Genomic DNA, 21,166 nt, shown 5'->3' with positions numbered 1-21,166 from the left:
TTTCCAAATTAATAGCAAAAGGTCAGGTTGTTTAATTTTTTCTGATGGACATTGCAGCAGTATGTTATTGGAATCCGCAACAGAAGCTGGTAAATTTCTGATCAGAAGCACGTTTTTTCCTCACCTGAAAAGATAGGTGACTTCCTTAGACATCATGTAAATAATAGCATATTGTTTCTTAAACTCCAACTTCGCGGTTTCAAGCTCCTACATAATAAGACATTATCATTTTTAACAACTTTTACTAATCTCTCATTGACAATATATTCTCGTAAAAAGTTTTCCAATATAGTTAACACTGAAGTCACGGCCAACAGTACTATAACTCATGCCTGAACAAAGCTTATCTAACATACGTATTTTCTCCATAAGGCACACCGTTGCCTACCTGCACTAAGGAACAGTAGACAGCACTTCAGCACTATACTTTTGGGCCACTTTAAACAGTGAAATAGTCAGAAAACCATAAAACTGTGAAAACCTGGCATTAGAGAGACCACAAAAAGGACGCTTGTCTAAAGTATAAGCTGAAGTAAGGAGGCAGAGTGTTGCCTTGCTTGACTGCAGCTAGGAACGTGTGTGTGTCTATTATGCATCTTTGGAGTCCTCACCATTCCTAGCTAGTGCCTAGCACATTTTCCAAAAAGTTCTCAGATATGATATGAAATTTCATCCTCACCACAACCACAGGAGATAGTCCTTACTACCTTTTTTAATTTGGTTTTGCTGAGTTTTGTGTTCCATTGTTGAAGATTGTACTCCACATTCCTGTAAAACTATGAATAGCAGAATTAGAATCCATCTAGTTCTTTCTTCTCAAAGGCAAGACTCTTGTCACTGCACAATGATTCTGCCAAATTCTGTCTTGTTATCTACACTCTTGGTAAACATAACTCATTCCACCCTTCTAATTTCTGGCTAAAGCAAAAATGACTCTAGGCCAAGACCTGGTTTTACCCTGCCCCAAAGTGAAGTGTTTATTTAGTAAGAATTTTCCAGATGCCATCTAGAAGTGTGTGCCCATAAATATGATTTCTTGGACTTCAGCACAATAAGGCACGTGGAAAAGAATGAAATCCTTTGAAAGGTAAAACTGATTGAAACTACTACTTCTTTCCATCTATCAGCTCTACGACCTGTCAAAGGCCTTTGCTGCTCTGGCCAAATGTCTGTTTTGCTCTGCTCTGTTCTGCTCTGTAGGATATCTGTTCTTTTTTCTAATTCACTTGTTTCATAAAAACGGATGGACTTTTTAAAACACAGCAAGTGCATTCGCTTTTTGGTGCCATCTCTTCTTAGCTTTTTTCTCCCCATTAAAAAAGTAACAATATTTTTCTTTTTCTTTTTTCCTCTCTTGATCCTAAAATACTAGCATTGCATTTTTCTCTTGCCCTTTATGTCCTTAGTAGGTTTCACTTTTTTTCTTGATTTATTTTCTTCCCTTACAAGAAGATGATTTGATGGCTTTCTCTACTCAAAGACATGTTGGTCCAGGCAGAGAAGGAGGTGTATTCCTGTTTGGTTTAGCACTGCTTAAGCACCTTAATCTCCTTCAGCCACCCCACCCCGATTGTGAGAGTGTATGCCTATCCTTAAGCCTATTTTGTCATGTCCTTGAAGATATATTGCAAAGCTCTCAATTTCCACGTCTCACATAAATCTTTCTACTGAAAGCTTTTGAACTGGGTCCTCTACCATTGAAAGGTTCTTCGTTAGAACTGATATTCTTTATCTTCTCCATGTTTTGGTCTTCCTCTTCCCTGGAATGCTGGTTGCCATACCTAGTAGTCATTTTGCCGAAGTTTTCTTTCTACAATTTGAATTTCAGATGATTTTTCTTTGTTTACAAGGAGCAAATCAAGGCGATCATCTTCCGTATTCCATAGCACAAAACTATCCTTACTATAGGCTTAGAATGTCTTAGTCATATGGAGTTGACCATATGGAACTCCTGAGAGGGATAATGTGGTTTTTTTGTCATGATTAGCAGTTGATGCTTCAAGAAAATGTGCCACATTTTCCATGTGTTAAGGAGTTCTGTAATCAAACTGTACATGTATTCCTTGTTCTTTTTATTTTCAGTTTAAATGAATTACATTTTCTCAGTTTTTCCTCACTTCCTCTCCTAACCTTAATGATCTCTTCCTGGAGGCTCCATCATACCTCAAAGAGAAGCAGAAGAGGGGGAATCATCAGAAAGCAGATGTCTGTACTTCACTTCTCCACTTTGATCCCAGGTTACAGTGGAAGCTTAGAGAAATGACTCAACGTTTCTGAGTACACTCAAAGGGCATGGGCACAGCGATACTCATTCCTATTCAGCACAGGGACCGGGGCACACACGTTTGTTAAATATGTAGATGTTATTTCTGGCATCCTATATCTGAATAACGACCAACATCCCTACCCATTCTTCTGAGGAACTGAATAAAGATATACACTTCAAATCAATAAACATATATAAAATTTCAGGGGGCCCTGCTGGGAATTTTGGAGGAGGAGTGAGACATCCCTGGCCTCCTGGGGCTCAGGCACAGCAACAGACCACGAGGCAGACTGAGGCAATACTGTGCTTAGCTCTTTATACTTCCGCTGTTTCTACTTGGACACAACAGAAAGACCTAACCTAGATGTCTTGCTTCTCCCAACTGATGTAAAACTGTGTATTAGAATTTCTATACTTCCGAGGATATTTTCTCCTTTTTAAATCAGAATGGTAAGGTTTGGTATACAGTCTTTGTAATAAAGCAATAATAGAAATTTCAGAAGCTAGAGTCAATTAGTTATGGGTAATTTAACTGTCCTTCAGACAAGATGATGCTTTACGTCATAGAGCCACAGAGCCCCCAGACCATTCTTGGTGATTGATAAGATTTTAATGTTTACTGTTATATTTACTCTTATTTTGTTAGTACACGTCTGCTCTGACTTATGATGGAGTCCTGGTGATGGCCGAAACTTTCCGAAATCTTAGAAGGCAGAAAATTGATATTTCGAGGAGAGGCAATGCCGGAGATTGTCTGGCAAATCCTGCTGCTCCATGGGGCCAGGGAATTGACATGGAGAGGACACTCAAACAGGTAACTCACAGTTTTATTTAAGTTCAATTTACTCCACAGTCTTGTTTAGGCAGAATATTGAAGAACACAGAATAATTTATCTGAGAATAAATATATATTACAATTGACATTTTAATATATTAAGCCATTACCATTTCTGAGACATTTCTAAATAAGAATACTGATGTTTGTATCTTATGTAGATGCTTAGTCAGGATAAGCTAGGTTATGCCACAGTAATAAACAACCCCAAGGCCCAGTGGCTTAAAACAACACAAGAGTATTTCTCACATACACTAGATTAGTAGGGGCATTATGTTAATTGTTGTCATTCAGGGGCCCAGGCTGACAAGAGATACCATCTTGCATGCTGCAAAGGGAAATGGAATTGTGGGGAGATTTCGAACTGGCAATTAAATGCTCCAGTTCAGTAGTGACATTCATCACATCAATTTACAACTCATTTGTCAGAAAGAGTCACATAGACCTAGCTAACCACAAGAGGTCCAAGAAGTACAAGCCAACCTTGGGCCTAGAATGGGGAAGAACCAGAAATATCTGGCAAACACTACTAATGATTACCTTAGTAGATCTTTAAATTTCCTGGTAACTTTGGATTAGGTAATTTGTTTATTTTAGTCATTTATAGTTATACCAACACTATTTTTAAATAATTAATGTAAATTTATTTATATATTTAATATTATGTTTTAAATGTTCTGAAATGTCATAGGTTCAGAACATAAGTAAAAGTGAATTTAATAAAGATATGGAATAAAGTACACTTGAATATTTTCAAAAATATAGTTACATTTTGAACTTCTTGTATCTTAATTTTAATATTATCAAAGAGAAATATGATCTGGTGTGGTTATCAGGGCTATTTAATCTATTGTGTGGATATACAAATGAAACTGAAAAGTAACTATAAACAAACCATATTTCCATTCCTTTATTATAAACAATACTTCAATATTGAGGCAGTATTCTGTTAGTTCCAATGGAAATTTTATGATATAAAAACCAAAACATATTCATCTTCCAGGTATATAGCAGAACTTCTTATACATTCCTTTGATAGTCTTCTTTCAGATTCTATTCCAGTAGCTCAAACACCCCATGGGTTTTTGGTGAGTTGCTTATAGTTTATAGTTCCACACCTCCACGTAGTCATAAGCCTCACAGATGAAGTCGAGATTTCTATAAGTGAACTAGCAAATGAACACATACGTGGGTTTTCTTTTTCGTTCATAGGTTCGAATTCAAGGGCTGACAGGGAATGTTCAGTTTGACCACTATGGACGTAGGGTCAATTACACAATGGATGTGTTTGAGCTGAAGAGCACAGGACCTAGAAAGGTGAGCCACACTCAAACTATTTTCTTAGTTTGCTTTTGACATTTTTAAAGGCTTATAGGTAAAAGGTAGCTGGATCTTCTACGTTTTTTTTAAATGTGAGTACTTACAAATAGTGCTTTCTTGATAATCTGTGAGGAAATAAATTCTTGTGTCATATAACTGATATTCAATGGTGTGCCAAAACTGAAACAAAGTAATTTATGCACTGTTTATATCCTTTATCCAAAATGGAAGCAATATTTAAAAAAAAAAACACTTAAATGAATCCCACAAAACAAAATTTACTCAGCAGGAAGCACACAATGCAGCTAAGAGACATACTCACCTCCATGTGGTCATTTGTGAAATTGTTAGAGAAAGAACTAAGAAAACTACTTCTAATGGGTGGGCATATTTAGAACAGGCTGAATGTTCTTGAAGTAAACATGTAAACACATTCAAATGAGCAAAGGAGAGAGCAGGCAGAAGATAAGATTATTAAGATTATTGTTAAGCTGAGAAGAGAGAGAAACATCTATGAAACTCCAAGTGAGGCACCAAGGAGGTTGTTCAGGAACCTGCTGGTCTAAAGATTTCAGAAGGTAACTCTGCTGGTCTTACAATGTGACAGGCAAGTCAGTGCTCTCCCTCACATCGAAAAAGTGCTTTACATAATGGAACCGTACAATCCCACCACAGTAATTGGCTATAAACATTATATATTAACATAATTTTTTTATTGAGTTTATGATAGTTTACAACCTTGTGAAATTTCAGTTGTACATTATTATTTGTCAGTCTCATTATAGGTGCACCACTGCACTCTTTGTGCCCACCCCCCACTCCTCTTTCACCTGGTAACCACTAATCTGTTCTCTTTGTCTATGTGTTTATCTTCCGCATATGAGTGGAGTCATACAGAGTTTGTCTTTCTCTATCCGGCTTATTTCGCTTAACATAATACCCTCAAGGTCCATCCACGTTGAGGTGAATGGGACAATTTTATCCTTTTTTATGGCTGAGTAGTATTCCATTGTATATATATACCACATCTTCTTTATCCATTCATCAGTTAATGGGCACTTAGGTTGCTTCCACATCTTGGCTATTGTGAATAACGCTGCAATGAACATAGGGGTGCATGAGTCCCTTTGAATTGCTGATTTCAAGTTCTTTGGATAGGTACCCAGTAGTGGGAGGGCTGGATCATATGGTGTTTCTATTTTTAATATTTTGAGAAGTCTCCATACTGTTTTCCATAGTGTCTGCACCAGTTTGCATTCCCACCAGCAGTGGATGAGGGTTCCTTTTTCTCCACAGCCTCTCCTACATTTGTTATTTTTTGTCTTGATAATTTTAGCCATCCTAACAGATGTAAGGTGAAAGCTTAGTGTAGTTTTGATTTGCATTTCCCTAATGATCAATGATGATGAGCATCTTTTCACGTGCCTATTGGCCATCTGTATATCTTCTGTGGAGAAATGTCTGTTGATATCCCCTGCCCATTTTTTGATTTGGTTATTTGATTTTTTGTTATTGAGTTGTGTGAGTTCTTTATATATTATGGAGATTAACTTTTTGTTGGATATATGATTTGCAAATATTTTTTCCCAGTTGGTGGATTGTGTTTTTGTTTCAATCCTGTTTTCCCTTGCCTTGTAGAAGCTCTTCAGTCTGATGAAGTCCCATTTGTTTATTCCTTCTGTTTTTTCCTTTGTCTGAGAAGACATAGTATTGAAAAAGATCCTTTTAAGACTGATGTCAAAGAGTGTACTGCTTATATTTTCTTCTAGAAGTCTTATGGTTTCAGGTCTTACCTATAAGTCTTTGGTCCATTTTGAGTTTATTTTTGTGAATGGCATAAAAGAATGGTCTATTTTCATTCTTTTACATGCAGCTGACCAGTTTTCCCAACACCATTTGTTAAAGAGACTTTCCTTTCTCCACTGTATGTTCTCAGGTCCTTTGTTGAAGATTAGCTGTCCATAGATGTGTGGTTTTATTTCTGGGCTTTCAATTGTGTTCCATTGATCTGTGTGCCTGTTTTTTTACCAGCACCATGCTGTTTTGATTACCATAGCTTTGTAGTATATTTTGAAGTCAGGGATTGTGATGCCTCCAGCTTTGCTCTTTTTTCTCAGGATTGATTTAGCAATTCTGGGTCTTTTGTTGCCCCATATGAATTTTAGGATTCTTTGTTCTATTTATGTGAAGAATGTCATTGGGATTCTGATTGGGATTGCATTGAAGCTGTAGCTAGCTTTAGGTAGTATGGACATTAACTGTATTTATTCTCCAATCCATGTGCATGGAATAACTTTCCATTTCTTTATGTCGTCATCAATTTCTTTCAGGAAAGTCAAGTAGTTTTCATTGTATAAGCCTTTCGCTTCCTTGGTTAAATTTATTCCAAGATATTTTATTCTTTTTGCTGTGATTGTGAATGGGATTGTGCTCTTCAGTTCTCTTTCTGTTAGTTTGTTATTAGAGTATAGAAATGCAACTGATTTATGTAAGTTGCTTTTGTACCCTGCAACTGTGCTGTAATTGTTGATTACTTCTAGCAGCTTTCTGATGGATTTTTTAGGGTTTTCTATATATAAGATCATGTCATCTGCAAACAGTGAGATACTTCTTCATTGACTATTTGGATTCCTTTTATTTCTTTTTCTTGCCTAATTCCTCTGGACAAAACCTACAGTACTATGTTGAATAAGAGTGGTGAGCATTGGCACCATGTCTTCTTCCTGTCCTCAGAGGGATGGCTTCCAGTTTTTCCCCATTGAGTATGATGTTGGCTGTGGGTTTGTCATATATGGCCTTTATTATGTTGAGGTACTTTCCTTCTACACCCATTTTATTGAGAGTTTTTATCAGAAATGAATGTTGGATTTTGTCAAATGCTTTCTCTGTGTCTATTGAGATGATCATGTAGTTTTCATTCCTCATTTTGTTAATTTTGGTAATGTGGTGTATTGATTGACTTGTGGATGTTGAACCATCCCTGTGTCCCTGGTATAAATCCCACTTGATCATGGTGTATTATCTTTTTAATGTATTGCTGTATTCAGTTTGCCAATATTTTGTTGAGGATTTTTGTGTCTATGTTCATCAGTGATATTGGCCTATAGCTTTCCTTCTTTGTGCTGTCTTTGTCTGGTTTTGGGATCAGGGTGATGTTAGCCTCATAGAATGTATTAGGAAGTGCTCCATCTTCCTCAATTTTCTGGAGTAGTTCAAGAAGGATAGGTATTAAATCTTCTTTGAATGTTTGGTAGCATTCTCCAGAGAAGCCGTCTGGCCCTGGACTTTTATTTTGGGGGAGGTTTTTCATTACTGTTTAAATCTCTTTACTTGGGATTGGTTTATTCCGTTTATTTCTTCTTGATTCAGTTTTGGGAGGTTGTAACACATATAATTTTTAACAGTTCTTTTCTCTAAGATTAGCTAGGATGCTCAAGGAAAGAGATGTTCAAGTTACTTTATCTACAAACTCTATTTGTTTCAATGCTTGGCTATTTAAGAAAACGTTCCCAAATACACTTTCCTGCTTTATTATAATAATGGTAGCTACAATTTATGAAATTCCTGCTGTGTCCCAACCACTTGACTTGGTGTAATTCAATCCTCACAACAAACCTACAGTGTGAGTACTATTATCTCCCTTTTTCCAGTAAGAAAATTATGATCCAGTAGGTTATAGTTACTTGTCCAAGGCCTGTAAGTAAGAAAAACAAGATTTTCATTCAGAACCTCTCTACATCATTACCTCACCTGAGTAGACCCTGCTGTAAAGGAGTTTATTTTCTAGTAGAGTAGAACATAATAAATTTCATATGATAGTTAAGGAGAAGGCATGTGTGGAGGAGGTGGGATTTAAAGTTAGCCATGATGTTAGAGTTCGGATAGGTAGAAATGGAAGAGGCAAGAACCTGAAGACAAGCTGGAGGCAGGACAGTTAAAGTCTTACATGAAAAATGGCAGAGCTTTCTGAGTTGTGTTTTGCTCCAGTCTGTCATAGCATGTGTTTCTGTATATACAAGAGAAGGAGAGATTTGGAGCTGCCATGAAAACCATCTCTAGCTTTTCAGACTCTTAGTGGCATTTCCTTCAGTGCAAGCTGCCAGCTAATACGGGGTGGGCTGGAGATGCAGAGCAGGTAGGGCAGGAGATGGATGACAGACCTTGGAAGCCAAGCTGCCTGATGGGCTCCGCTAAAGACACTGCCTGCAGCAAGGGACTGAGACATGCTGCCAACAAGAAATTTAGGAAGTTGCATGTAAACACCAACTTTACACTCCCTATCAGCACACAGCCAGCAACATGAAAAAAAGAGGGAGGCCCATTTTCAGCAAAGTCCCTCTGCTAGCTGTAGAGCAGACAGAATACTCCCCAGGCCCCTAAAAACATTGGTGGGCAGAGGGAAAACAGGCACACTTTCCTGCTACAAACCAGATCTTGCGAAGTTAGTCACTGAAGCAGAAGCTTTGTAAAATGCAAAAGACAATTCTATATTTCACAAAACAGTAAATATAAGAAGCAAAATGATCTCTCTATAAAAGAAAGACTACAGTCATGTGTTGCTTAACGACGGGGATACATTCTGTGAAAAGTGTTGGATGATCCCGTCGTTGTACAAACATCATAGAGTATACTTACACCATCCTAGATGGTATAGCCTACTACACACCTAGGCTATGTGGTACTAATCTTATGGGACTACCATCGTATATGCAGTCCATCTTTGTGGAAATATCATTATGCAGCTCATGACTGTACTGAGAAAGGAAGCTGGTGGTAACTAGTGATATATCAATTGGGCTCTTTATAGTACTGAAACTTTTGAATCCTGATGGCTACAAAAGTTAAGATTTTCTTAGGAGAAAGTTAAAGAGTAAGATGGGAGAATCTTCACACTCAGCTGACATTCGTCTAAGACTCTTAAAAGAAATATGCAATGTAAAATGGTGTAGACTCATCTGTCTTCGTTTTTCTGTGGCAACGATCAACTTGGGCATCCTGTCAGGAATATTAAACTTAAAAATAAACTGCCATGAGAAACATTCTGCTAGTGAGACTTGGCAATATGTCTGAAAAGTGAGCAATCGTTCTTGTAATTTGAACACTTGCCAGCAAGGGAGTTATCTTTGAAAATAGATCAGAGAGCCAACCCATCCATTTGTCTGACTTCTGTAACAGGAAAACTGATGGAGAGTCTCATTAAGCAGAGCCACAAAGCTCTTTCTGAAGTCCCAGCTCTTAAGTATGGTGGAATCTTGTCATTCCAGTGACCCTGAGAGGGGATGCTCTGGGACAGACTTACATAGTTTCAGGAATTCTTAATTATAAAAATTATATTGATTGAAAGCAGGTTATATGCCAGACACAATAATGGAGAATTGATGTGCATTTTTTCAGTTAATCCTCACAACAACCTGAATGTAAGATATATTTTTCTCATTTTATAGAAGAGAAAGGGAAGGCTCAGAGAAACAAGCGACTTACCCAGGGATGTTCTACTTGAAAGAAGTGGAGCTGGGCTGGAAACCAAGGCTCACCTGGCTCCTGAGCTCATGCTCTTAACTACTATAAAATAGTACCCATCCCAGGGCCCAGAAGGGCTTTCTTTGGGGCTGGTATTGGAATTAAGCCATGTTTTTCAGGACACGTCTGGTCAGGTCAAATCAACTCTCCAAGGAACCAGCTTTGAGTAGAACAGGGTCTCCTCACAGCCCCTCCAAATGCTACATTTCAGGCAAAGTCTGCGTAAATACAGAGAAGTTTCCTCATACATTATATTATGGTTGTATTTGCACGCAATTCAGCTTTAGGAGGTCAAAGAGGACAAATATTTTTCTGACACCCCTTGGCAATTTAGTGGTTTAAATGCTTCCATACTTTTGCTCTGGAATTACAAAACTGTTTTCCCCCAATTTCTGTCTCTAGGAAAGCTGCCTAGTTCCCTGTCTGATTAAATGAGATAGGGCTTGGGGAAAGTTCTTAGAGGATTGTAAAGGTTGTGAAGAACTAAAAAGAAAAACTCCATCTTGAGTTGGGTTCTAGGTCCAAATGTTAGGATTCCTTTGGGAGTGACCCCTGGATCACTGTCCACCCAGTAAAGTCTTATTTCCCAGTAAGTCCATAGCCCACATGACATCTATCATTAATTGATCCCACATCACAAACTGTGTCTTTCTTTTTTCACTAGAATTACAAGTTAATATAAGGCAAATAGATACAATTGGGTAAAATTTTGCATATTATTTTAATTTGCCAGCACTTCTAAATCATTTATCCTTTGGGAATAGATAGTCGTGAACCCACAGGTTGTTTTTGAATGCAAAACGTCAAGATCTTTCCAGCATCTGAAGACTCTCCAGAATGTGTCCCAAATCCGTGGTTTTTCTGTTGTGGGAATTCATTAGTGAAGAAAAATTGCCTTTCTTGGAGAATGGGCTGCTGAGATTTAGAAGGTGGCTATATCCTAATGAAGTGCTAAACTCTAAAACTCATTTTCATGTCATGTAACTGTCATGTGGAAAGGAGAATTAACAGGAAAAACAATAAAAACAGGGTTTTTATTTTTTAAGTACATGTAGGAATTGAGGAGAGGGTAGGTCTCAAAAATATACTTGTTTTTTAATTTTTTTACTGAACTATTAAATAAATGTCAGCTATAAATGGATTTGTATAGACAATTGACAATAATTGCTGAATTAATATATACTCATAATTTTGGATAAAACTAAGAAGTATAGCAAGCCATGTTAATGAAACTTCTTTTTCTCCATCTATTCTGTTATTGAATTACATATGAAACATTTGTGAATAATATAGTGCCTCTTTCTGACCTGTTAATGCTTGCTTCATTTTGTTATGTTCACAAATACTAACATGACAGTTAAGAAACTTGGAGGAAGCAAGAGAGACTTCCAAAACATATTAGAACAAAGAGTGAATACAGACCAGTGAGCATCTACATATATTTTATTGGAGAAATGAGCTTTATCAACTGCATCCAGAAATTCAAGAACAAAATTTGGCAAGCGTTAAATGAACACCCATTTGGGGAGGTTGTGTAGGATAAAAGCAAAATATATGGACTTGAGGTCATACAGACTGAGTTTTTAATTCTGGCCTGACTAGAGTATAACTCGTGCAATTTATTTAACCTTCTAATATGGGTCCTCATCTCCAAAATATGGATAATAATTGCACCTACCTCTACATTTGCTGTATGTATGACCTTTAAGATGTATATAAAAAGAAGCCTCGAATGCAGTGTCTGTCACAGAGCCAGCAGTCAGGAAGTGGTAGCTGTTACTATCACTTAACGCTCTGCATGCTACAAAGAACCCTACATTTCCTTAACAATGATCCCGTTATAGTTTACTACTTTGTAAAGTGCTTAACTAATTATTTGAAATATTTTATGGAAAGGAGTTTGTTTCACGTCTAAAGTAGAAAGTAATATAAGGAATTAAAAATGAAAAAGTACAAATTTAAATGTAATCATTGAGAATGAAAATATTCTTCATTAATATAAATCTCTGACGTATTTAGCATTTTAGAAATGGTAAGATTGTTCCCTAACCTAGTGGCTCGGTTATATTAAACCAAAAACTATTTCTATATTGCTTTAAAAATATAAAAGACTTTTTTGCTTGAAAATATCCTGTATATGTTCCCTTTGTAAATCTGGCTCTTCCCTTTACCATAAAACCTGTAATGTTATTGATAAAATCATGGAAATTGATTTTAGGGTGTTCGGTCAATCTTACTAGAAGAGAAGATCATCATGAAATGGTATTCCATCTGTATCCATATTCTTTTTTGAACCACTCATTCCCAATGTCTTGGCTACTCCGTGATTGTAAATAGTAAAGTTGCCAAATGTATAACCAGGCAGTATCACTAACCTTAGGAAACTGGCTCACCATCATTAAGAAAACTTCCAAATACCTTTTTTCATCTGTTTTTTAAATTTGTTTTGTTTGCTTTCTTATTAATACCCCTCATTGTTCCAATAAGAACTAGAGAAATTCTTCTAAAATGTGTTTTCAAGAATTTTCTCTGTTTGGCAGGTTGGTTACTGGAATGATATGGATAAGTTAGTCTTAATTCAAGATGTCCCCACTCTTGGCAATGACACTGCAGCTATTGAGAACAGAACAGTGGTTGTAACCACAATTATGGTAAGTTTCGGTCTATGCTTTATGCTGTTCCGTTTTGTCCACAGGCAATTTTAATTCCCCAGCTATGGTGAACAGAGCGGGGAAAAGCTGCTTCCGAACAGTGGTGGCATGGGTGTTCTGATCCACGAAAGTCCATTGAGGCTTTGAATAGGTTTGTCCTGAGCTTTGAGTATATTCAGTACTTTCATTTGTATTGTCTTTTGCTGTATTCTTCTTAGAAAAGTGCTCAGATGTTAAAAATTGAAACTGTCAAACTTTACTTGGAAATGTATGAAATGCTAAGACTCCAAAGAACAAAAGAATGAACGTGAAAAATATCAATGACCAATGACATAAAAATATCCAGTAGTAAACACCATATTATTGTTATGTTTTTTAAAACATCAATGTAATAATAGTTAATAGTGTTTAAAATGATAATTTCCAGATAGTTTAATTATCAGATAGTGATTTGCATTGTCTGTCTATAATAGTGGAGATATGAATGAAGATTTTAATGAGCATGCTTTATACAATGGAATGTTTTAGAAATAAATTTTGTTTTGTGTTTATTTTTAATGCGAAAAGGCTTTTTTGCACCGATTATTTTTCTCATTGGCTGGTGACAAATACACCACATAATTTATCGGACTTTTAGGAATTAAGGAAAATATTCATTCACCTCGTAAAATGAAAAATTCTCTAAATTTTAAGGCTGCTTTTTCAAAGAGACTCTCATGAAATATCTTACATGGTTTTCTCTTCTAAAGTCAAACATGACCTTTAGAGTCAAAGCTCGTCAAAGGAGATCAACAATCGGTGACTTTTTCTATCTAATTTAAAATTATATATCCTCAGCTCACTGTCTCATTAGACAGAACAAATATTTGTTTATTAAGCTCTTGTTCTAAATAAAGTGGAACTATTTGTGTAATTTAGTTTTTAGCTTATGTAATTTTAGTTTTAGGTTTTTAGTAATGTTGAGCTATTTCCAAAACTTTGGCATTGAGGTCAAAGCATAAAAATTCCAGGGAGAAACTTTTGTACTTTGCAATTAGTTTTATCTATGTTGCATCACCAGCTAGCAATTTAATGTTAATCTGCCAAAACTTGATTGGAAGTTTGTGATTTTAGAATGCAAACCAATCAACAGCAGTTTTTGTGTAATATATACCTTCTAACTTAATTGTGTAATATTTGCATGGGACGTGAAAAGCAATATATATATTTCTTTTCCTAAAAAAGACACAGTAATGGAAAGTCATACTTCAGTACAGTCCTCCTCTTTTCAGCCTCTGATGAAGAACCCTATTTTAAGAAACTGATCAAGAAAGAAATGAGTTCCACGCTCTTCGACCATTCCTAACTAAGGCTCAAGGCTTGTTCTCCTGTGTAGTCAATTTAAGCTAATTATTCATGTGGGATTCTTCTTGGATGACCAACTCTGGACTACCAGAAAAAAAATTTTTTTAAAGTTCTGTGACTTTTCTGAGATACTAGAACAAAAGAAGAATTAATCCTCATCTTTCTCAAGAAAATAAATAGAGGTTGAAAAAAAAATCACTTAGTGATTCTAACATAGCAATTCCCCTATCTTGAAATGAGGTCATTGTACGTAAAATTATGGAATTATATCACTCCTAATTCCAAGGGTAGATTTTTTAAAAGTAGGATCTATGAATTTGTGTGTTTTTCTCAATATATACAGTTGTTTTCTTTAAAGGTTTTTTGAAATTTTGCCTGTTCTGTGTGAAATAAAGTGTTTTAATGTGCGTTATAGGTATAATGTAGAGAATGTCCTTTCCATCCCTGTTATTAAAGGGCTGGGGATATAATTCTTAAAACCAAAATACTGAATTACTTTTGAAAGCATGGCTAGTTTTCAGAAAGCATGCTATCAAAAAATAAGTGAAAATGATTGAAAAATCCAACTGTTTCCTATACACATAAAAAATATTCTGTAAAGTTATCTGTTGTTTGACAGTGATCTCAACAATATTTTTGCTATCAAAATAGTGCAATACTAGTATCTGTCTTTTGTATAAAAATGTAATCTTCATATAAATAATACCTCTGGCCTTTGCAACTACATAATCATTCAGTAATTCAAAAGAAACATGCTAGAATCTTTTCCTGAAAGTGTTTCTTATGTTTGCTTTTTTGAAAATGGTAGCCTGGGACCTATGACATCTCTACCACCTCATTCATTTAGAAAGAAATGCAATTCCTTGTAGATGAATGAGATGTTGGCATCTGTGTATAATAATCCCCCAGATTCAGTTGAAAACTCCCAACATAGATGGAGTTAGACATTGTAATACATGCAAGATAAAATATCTAGACACAGAAGAAGGCTGAGGGTATTGCGGCACTGGAAGTCATTCATTTTGATCGAAATTGATTTGGTGTTGCTGTTCTCCCATTTGTCTTTCCTTTGTGTATGTTGTTATTTATATGTTGATACACTGTAATGGTATATGCTATTGTTAAATAAAATTTATTGAGAAATTCATTTATTCATTCATAAATATTTATTAAGCGTCTGCTATGTGCTAGACACAGTTATAACCCCGGGGATATGTCAGAGAACAAATCAGACAAAAATCCTGCACTCAGTTGAACTTACAGTCTAGTGAGGGAAAGCAGACAAGAAACATAATAAATAAGTACATTAGATATCATTCTTAAATAAAATGTGGCTTTAGCTTTTTGTACTGTTGAAATTTATTTTTTCTTATAACAATGTTGTATGTCCATAATGTGATCTTCATTTTAATGATTAATTTGTTCTACCTGAATATAGTCATACTGCATATAACTTAGCTAAGTCTAAACAAAAAGTAAAATTGGCAATCTCATTACATGAGAATCATGACTACAAAGTTGAAAGGTCTAAAGTTTAAGATTCAGAAGTTCATCATGTTTTTGTCTTTTAAGTGTTAGTGACTAATAATTTTGTAAAATTCATGAAGCTGTGGCCATACTGATTTAACTTTTTGCATTCAAAATAATAATTTCCATAAACAATGGAAGGAAGCCAAATCTGTGCTTGTGGTTTGATAAGTGCAGCAACTGAGGAAAAAGGCAGTTCGCTGTGGACCTTGGGAGAAGAGAGGGTGATGTTGTCCTCTGTAATCTCACTACTTTCTTTGGCTACTGAACTCGCTGGAAAAGGAGAGAGAATGCAGTGATATTTCAGCCAAGCGCATTTTTCCCCAAATCCTTACAACTAAAGTTAAATGATGCTTATGATGCATTATTCAACTAAGAAGGTATTTCCTACCATCGTATGAACATAATAATCCTTTAGGAAAATTTTCCATAAATCCAAATTTATTCATTGCAGCATCAGAATTATGTTACAAACCTAAAACAATTTACTTAGCACACTTGATCTTTCCAGAGGTTGCTTTTCATACTTTATATGAGATGTTTCATATGTTATCTTCTCTATGTAGAATTCTGTAGATGCACTACACAGTCATGTGTCACTTAATGCCCAGGATACGTTCCAAGAAGTGTGTCACTAGGTGATTTCATCATTGTGTGAACATCATAGATTATGCTTACACAAACCTAGATGGTATGGCCTACTACACACCTAGGCTATATGCTACTAAGCTTATAGGACCACAGTCACATGCAGTCCATTGACCAAAACATCATTAGCAGCTCATGACTGTACATAGATACACGTGCATGTACAACAATATACACATTTATATATAATGTATTATGTATGTATATGTACATAAATATATAGAAAATAGCCATATATTTATTTTCTTCCTTGTACCAAATATTAAATTCTCCCAGACCTATACCTGCCTCCAAAGTACTTGTAACTCAATTAGTTTTTAACTGTTATTTTTAATAAACTTGAAACTGTGCAGCCATTAAATTTACTCATTTTTTTCTGAACTGAATAATACCTTAATTTCCCCTTTTAAGAATTTTACCTATGGGGTAAATTATCTACATCCATTAAGATTCTTTGGAGGAAAACAAAATATATGATGATGTACACCTGAAATTTACATAGTGTCATAAACCAATGTTACTACAATAAAAAAACTGAAAAAAAACATTCTTTTGAGAAAAGCAAATATCTACATGCTATGTAAATAACTTTGGTTATACTTTGGTTGATAGTATAATCAAATAAGTTTGGTTGATACTACTAATTTTATTATTTTAACTGTTTTCAATAGTAATTGTAATGATTATATTTGTAATTTTTAGAAAATCTTGAAGCCTTTCTAAGAAGCACTATTTCAACAATTTCACTTTTGCTAAATACAAATAATCCAAAAAAAATTTTCCTTGGTAGGAAGAGTACACTTTATTGATTGAAAATCATCTTAATCCACTTACACAAACATTTTCATAAGTAAGACCTAATGTGGCAACATTAGACAGAGATGGAGTTCTTTCCTGAAATAATGGAGCATATGTAGAAGTATTCATTATGGAAAGTGTAGTAATAAACTCATAATAATTAAGAAATAATGCTATAAACTAATGTTACCTCAAGTAAAAAAAAAGTAATGCATTTAAAATAACTTTTAAGGAATTACTGTCCCACAGAGCACAGTAGTTGATAATAAAGATGGTAGGTTATAAGGGCCGGCCCCATGGCCTAGTGGTTAAGTTCAGCATGCTCCACTTTAGTAGTTCAGGTTCAGTTCCCAGGTATGGACCTAGACTACTTGGCAGCCATGCTGTGCTGGTGACCCATGTACAAAATAGAGGAAGACTGGCACTGATGTTAGCTCAGGTCAAATCTTCCTCAGCAAAAAACAAAAGAAAAAGTGGTAGGTTATATACTCTTAAGGCAGAAGTAAGAGGCTATATTCCACTTCTCTGATCATTCCATTTTTATTCACAATTGAACACCTGGGAGTCCATAAAGCTGTTTATCAAAGATGCCCCACAAATCCCCATTAAGGATCGACTAGAACTTATTTTTTATTATATTGGAAATATTTGGTATTTTCTTCACCCATAGTAACCCAAACTTTGTATTAAGTCTCTCCAAGTGTGCAATGTTTGAAGGGCTACTCATGGACAAATTATCAGATTGCGGACCGAGTAAATGAGGAGACTGGGAAAGTGTTGAGGATTTGCTTCTTATTTGGATTTGACATGAAAGAAAAGCAAAATGAGATACACTCAGAGAAACTGGGTAAAACTGAGCAACCATGAAAGCTTCTGTTCAAGAAAAGCCTAGCCTTTCTCTCTCATTGCTCTTCCACCTCCCTGAGTGTGAACAGCTTATTTCTCTTATGCTGTATATACCACTCATCTGAATGCCGATAACTGTGTAGGCCCTAGCTGTGCAAAAAGTCTGGCTAAATTTCTAATCAACAGCTTCAGTAAGCTGAAGGTTTTTCTAGCCTCTGTTGACTTTTTTGGCAGGAAAATAAAGACCTAATGGGCCCCTGATGCCCAGAAAGGAAATTGAACAAAATGAAAGAAGATACTAAATAAAATTTTTACTCGTATACGCATATGCTTGTTTCAGAAGAGATGACCTAGCACATACCACTTTCCTTTTCAAGACCTGAATCAGAAGTCCTAACATAGTTACTTTGGAATGATATTCCTATTTAGGAAACACTAATAGATCAGGGAATCCTTACATTTATTGGGGGCCCTATATGTACCAGACACTATAAGGAGATATGAAAAGGTTTTAGCTACATTGTTTACTCAAAATTTCATACAAAGAATTTCATTCACTAAAAATACAGAAATTCATTTCTTTAATCTATCCCCTCTCTCGTTAAATCATATGAAATCTCAAATAGTTGCGCATATTTTGATGGATGCATAATAGCTTCAGAATTTTCCAGATACTTCAAAATATAGGTTCAACTCCTGTTTTTGCTAGTTCTGTGAAGTTGAACAATTTGCTTAACCTCTCTGAGCCTTAGACTTTCCATCTGCAAAATGGAAAATGCCTACCTCAAACTGTCAGTGTGAAAAGTAAATGAAAGAACCCAATTGAAGAACTTAGCGTTGTCCCTGATGCAGAGCAAGCACTAAATAAGTAAGAGCTGTTATTATTTTTCACTGCTATATTTTATTACTGGCCCATCTCTCTCACTCCTTCACTCTTATTACAAAGAATTTGATCTTAATTAAACACAAGAGAGCAAGGGGCATATTTCATTATTTTGTACCCCTAGTTCCCAGCAAACTGCCTGGCACACAGTGGGTGCTTGATAAATGTTTGATTAAATAATAAAAATGCAGCTTTTAATGAAGCAAATCGTTCAGTGAATAATGTAGAGGGAATTTAGCAAATTAGATGACTCATACTAGCTAGAGAAACTTCCACACACAAGTTAACATGGTAATATATATATTTGAAGGATAAAATTCTTAAGTGTTTAAATATTCCAGATATTTTAGAACTGTTCTTCAGCCCTAGTACCAATTGTGATTCTCCTTCTGAAAAACTCTTAAGTTTGTTATACTAATAGTTACAGATGATAGCTATGCAGCTATGTTAAGCGTTTTACAAATGTGTGATTATTGCTTTTTTCTACATATTTTTCCACATTTTTAATTAGCTATAGCAAGAAAAAAAGAAAATTAAGGATTAGTTTCTTATAACTACAAATACTTTATAGCATATCTTAGAAATTAACAATGCTTTGCAACAACTCACCACTTTTCATAACCACATTTATAGATTGCAAAGCCCTTTATATTTGGAGAATGTTTTCTGTAAGCTAATAAATAATTTTCATCTATCTAAAGAAAAGACAATTAATTGTCTTAATTTTATAGGTGGAGAAACTTTCTTTATTCAAGTCTAGTGTTAGAATATTCATCAAATTCGAAGAAGTGAGAGACTTCTAGGTCAGTTGGCCATGTCAACCTAAGGCAGGATTTAAAATATTAATACAAGGACCAGTCCTAAACCATTGCCCACAATAGAGTTATTTAGGGCATCTCTATGAGAAAATCATATATCATGTAATTTGCATTTTTCTTAAGATTTTAAAAGTAGTTTCTACATTAAAAACAAAATCAGAATTAGCATAGGCTGCCACATTATGCAAAGTAAATTACCTCCTAATCCAGAGTTCCAAAAGCAAGTTCAACTTCCTCAATTATAAATTTGCTGAGAGGGCAGAGATTCTTATGAAAGATTACTAAATGAATGTTACAGTACAATTTTATAAAATATGAATACATGATCTCAATGACATTGTGGCCAAAAGTAGTCATTCCTTGTCCGTGAGGATTGGAAAATCTTAGGTGTAGCCAGGAATTCTCTACATCTGGCATGTTCACCAGGCCTATCTTTTAGTTGGTGGCTTTAGTTTCCATTTATAAAATCAAGTTATTCTTTGCTAACATGTCTCCTTAGTTCATGGCCTTTAAATGGTTTGGTTTAGGGTTGTGTGTGCTCATGCATGTATGTGTGTGCACTTTAACTGAAAACTGTCCAGTTATTATTAGCCACCAGTAAATTTTTTCATTTTATGAGGATTTTCACAATAATTCTTCATCCTATTTTCTGTCTTACTTGCTTTGAAAACTAAATAAGAATATCATCTGAAGTGTATGATTGTCACAATTGGGGGAAAATTATTAGCTTCCATTAGAGACATATTTTATAAGAATGCATGGATCGCAACACTATTTAAAGCCAAAATATCAGACAACATTAGGAAAGCAAATTTAATGCAAATAAGTAAAAATTATTTAAAATGATATAAAATTTTTTAAACTATTAATTCATTTCTTCTTTGAACAATTGTGTAGCAAGTGCCTGCTCTGCGAAAGGCATCTTGTGAAATGCTAGAGATCAAAGAAAAATGACCTAATTCTTTTCCTAAAGGAGGTCACAGCTGAATGTGGCCAAACAAGATGCAGAATATGGAGACCTTGGATGAGTGACCGTGGGTCAGTCTTTTATTACATGAAGCTGACTACTAAACAGTCTTTAACTTCATGAGATATTTTGGAAATAGTAGTTTCATTGCCAAAGATGATAATTTATGTTTTTTTGAACAATTACTAATGGACATTTTTTTCTATCACAGTCACAGTGCTAGGTATGTCATAATCAATCAATAGAAAATTATTTTAAAAGCTTCATTTTTAGTATCCAATGTAAAGCAATTTAATTTACTTCTAAGCATATTTATATATTCATATTTTATTATTGATTTCTAGCCACACAAAATCAGTGTGTATATTAATACCAAATATAACCTTTTTGGCAAATTCTGAAACTGAAAAGTTACATGAAGATTTTCAAATGTTTTGTAATTTCTCCTTTACAGTTCTACTTCTCTCATTATAGGAATCCCCATATGTTATGTACAAGAAAAATCACGAAATGTTTGAAGGAAATGACAAGTATGAAGGATACTGTGTAGATTTGGCATCTGAAATTGCAAAACATATTGGTATCAAGTATAAAATTGCCATTGTCCCTGATGGAAAATATGGAGCAAGGGATGCAGACACAAAAATCTGGAATGGGATGGTAGGAGAACTTGTTTATGGGGTAAGCAAATCAATTTATTGAAGAATTTACTTACATAAACCTGAAACTTCTTTTCACTTGAG

At 35.1% G+C, this 21,166-nt stretch overlaps 1 protein-coding gene across 7 annotated transcripts in view; it reads left to right on the top strand.

Moving 5' to 3' along the window:
* Positions 1-21,166, top strand: part of GRIA4 (glutamate ionotropic receptor AMPA type subunit 4) — a 364,116-nt gene that overhangs the window by 288,388 nt on the left and 54,562 nt on the right. For 6 of the 7 annotated variants that reach the window (XM_014851330.3, XM_014851333.3, XM_014851334.3 and 3 more), the window contains 4 exons: positions 2,913-3,080; positions 4,314-4,418; positions 12,482-12,592; positions 20,898-21,104. In XM_014851330.3, coding sequence (XP_014706816.1) covers positions 2,913-3,080; positions 4,314-4,418; positions 12,482-12,592; positions 20,898-21,104 — 591 coding nt within the window. Of the gene's footprint in view, positions 1-2,912; positions 3,081-4,313; positions 4,419-12,481; positions 12,593-13,863; positions 15,282-20,897; positions 21,105-21,166 lie in introns of those variants that run through there. The other variant, XM_014851336.3, reaches the window with a different exon arrangement.

This window comes from Equus asinus, chromosome 20 (genome assembly GCF_041296235.1).
Source record: "Equus asinus isolate D_3611 breed Donkey chromosome 20, EquAss-T2T_v2, whole genome shotgun sequence".
Taxonomy (NCBI): Eukaryota; Metazoa; Chordata; class Mammalia; order Perissodactyla; family Equidae; genus Equus; species Equus asinus.
Note: the sequence above shows the minus strand (reverse complement) of the source record. Positions and strands in the feature narration are given on the sequence as shown.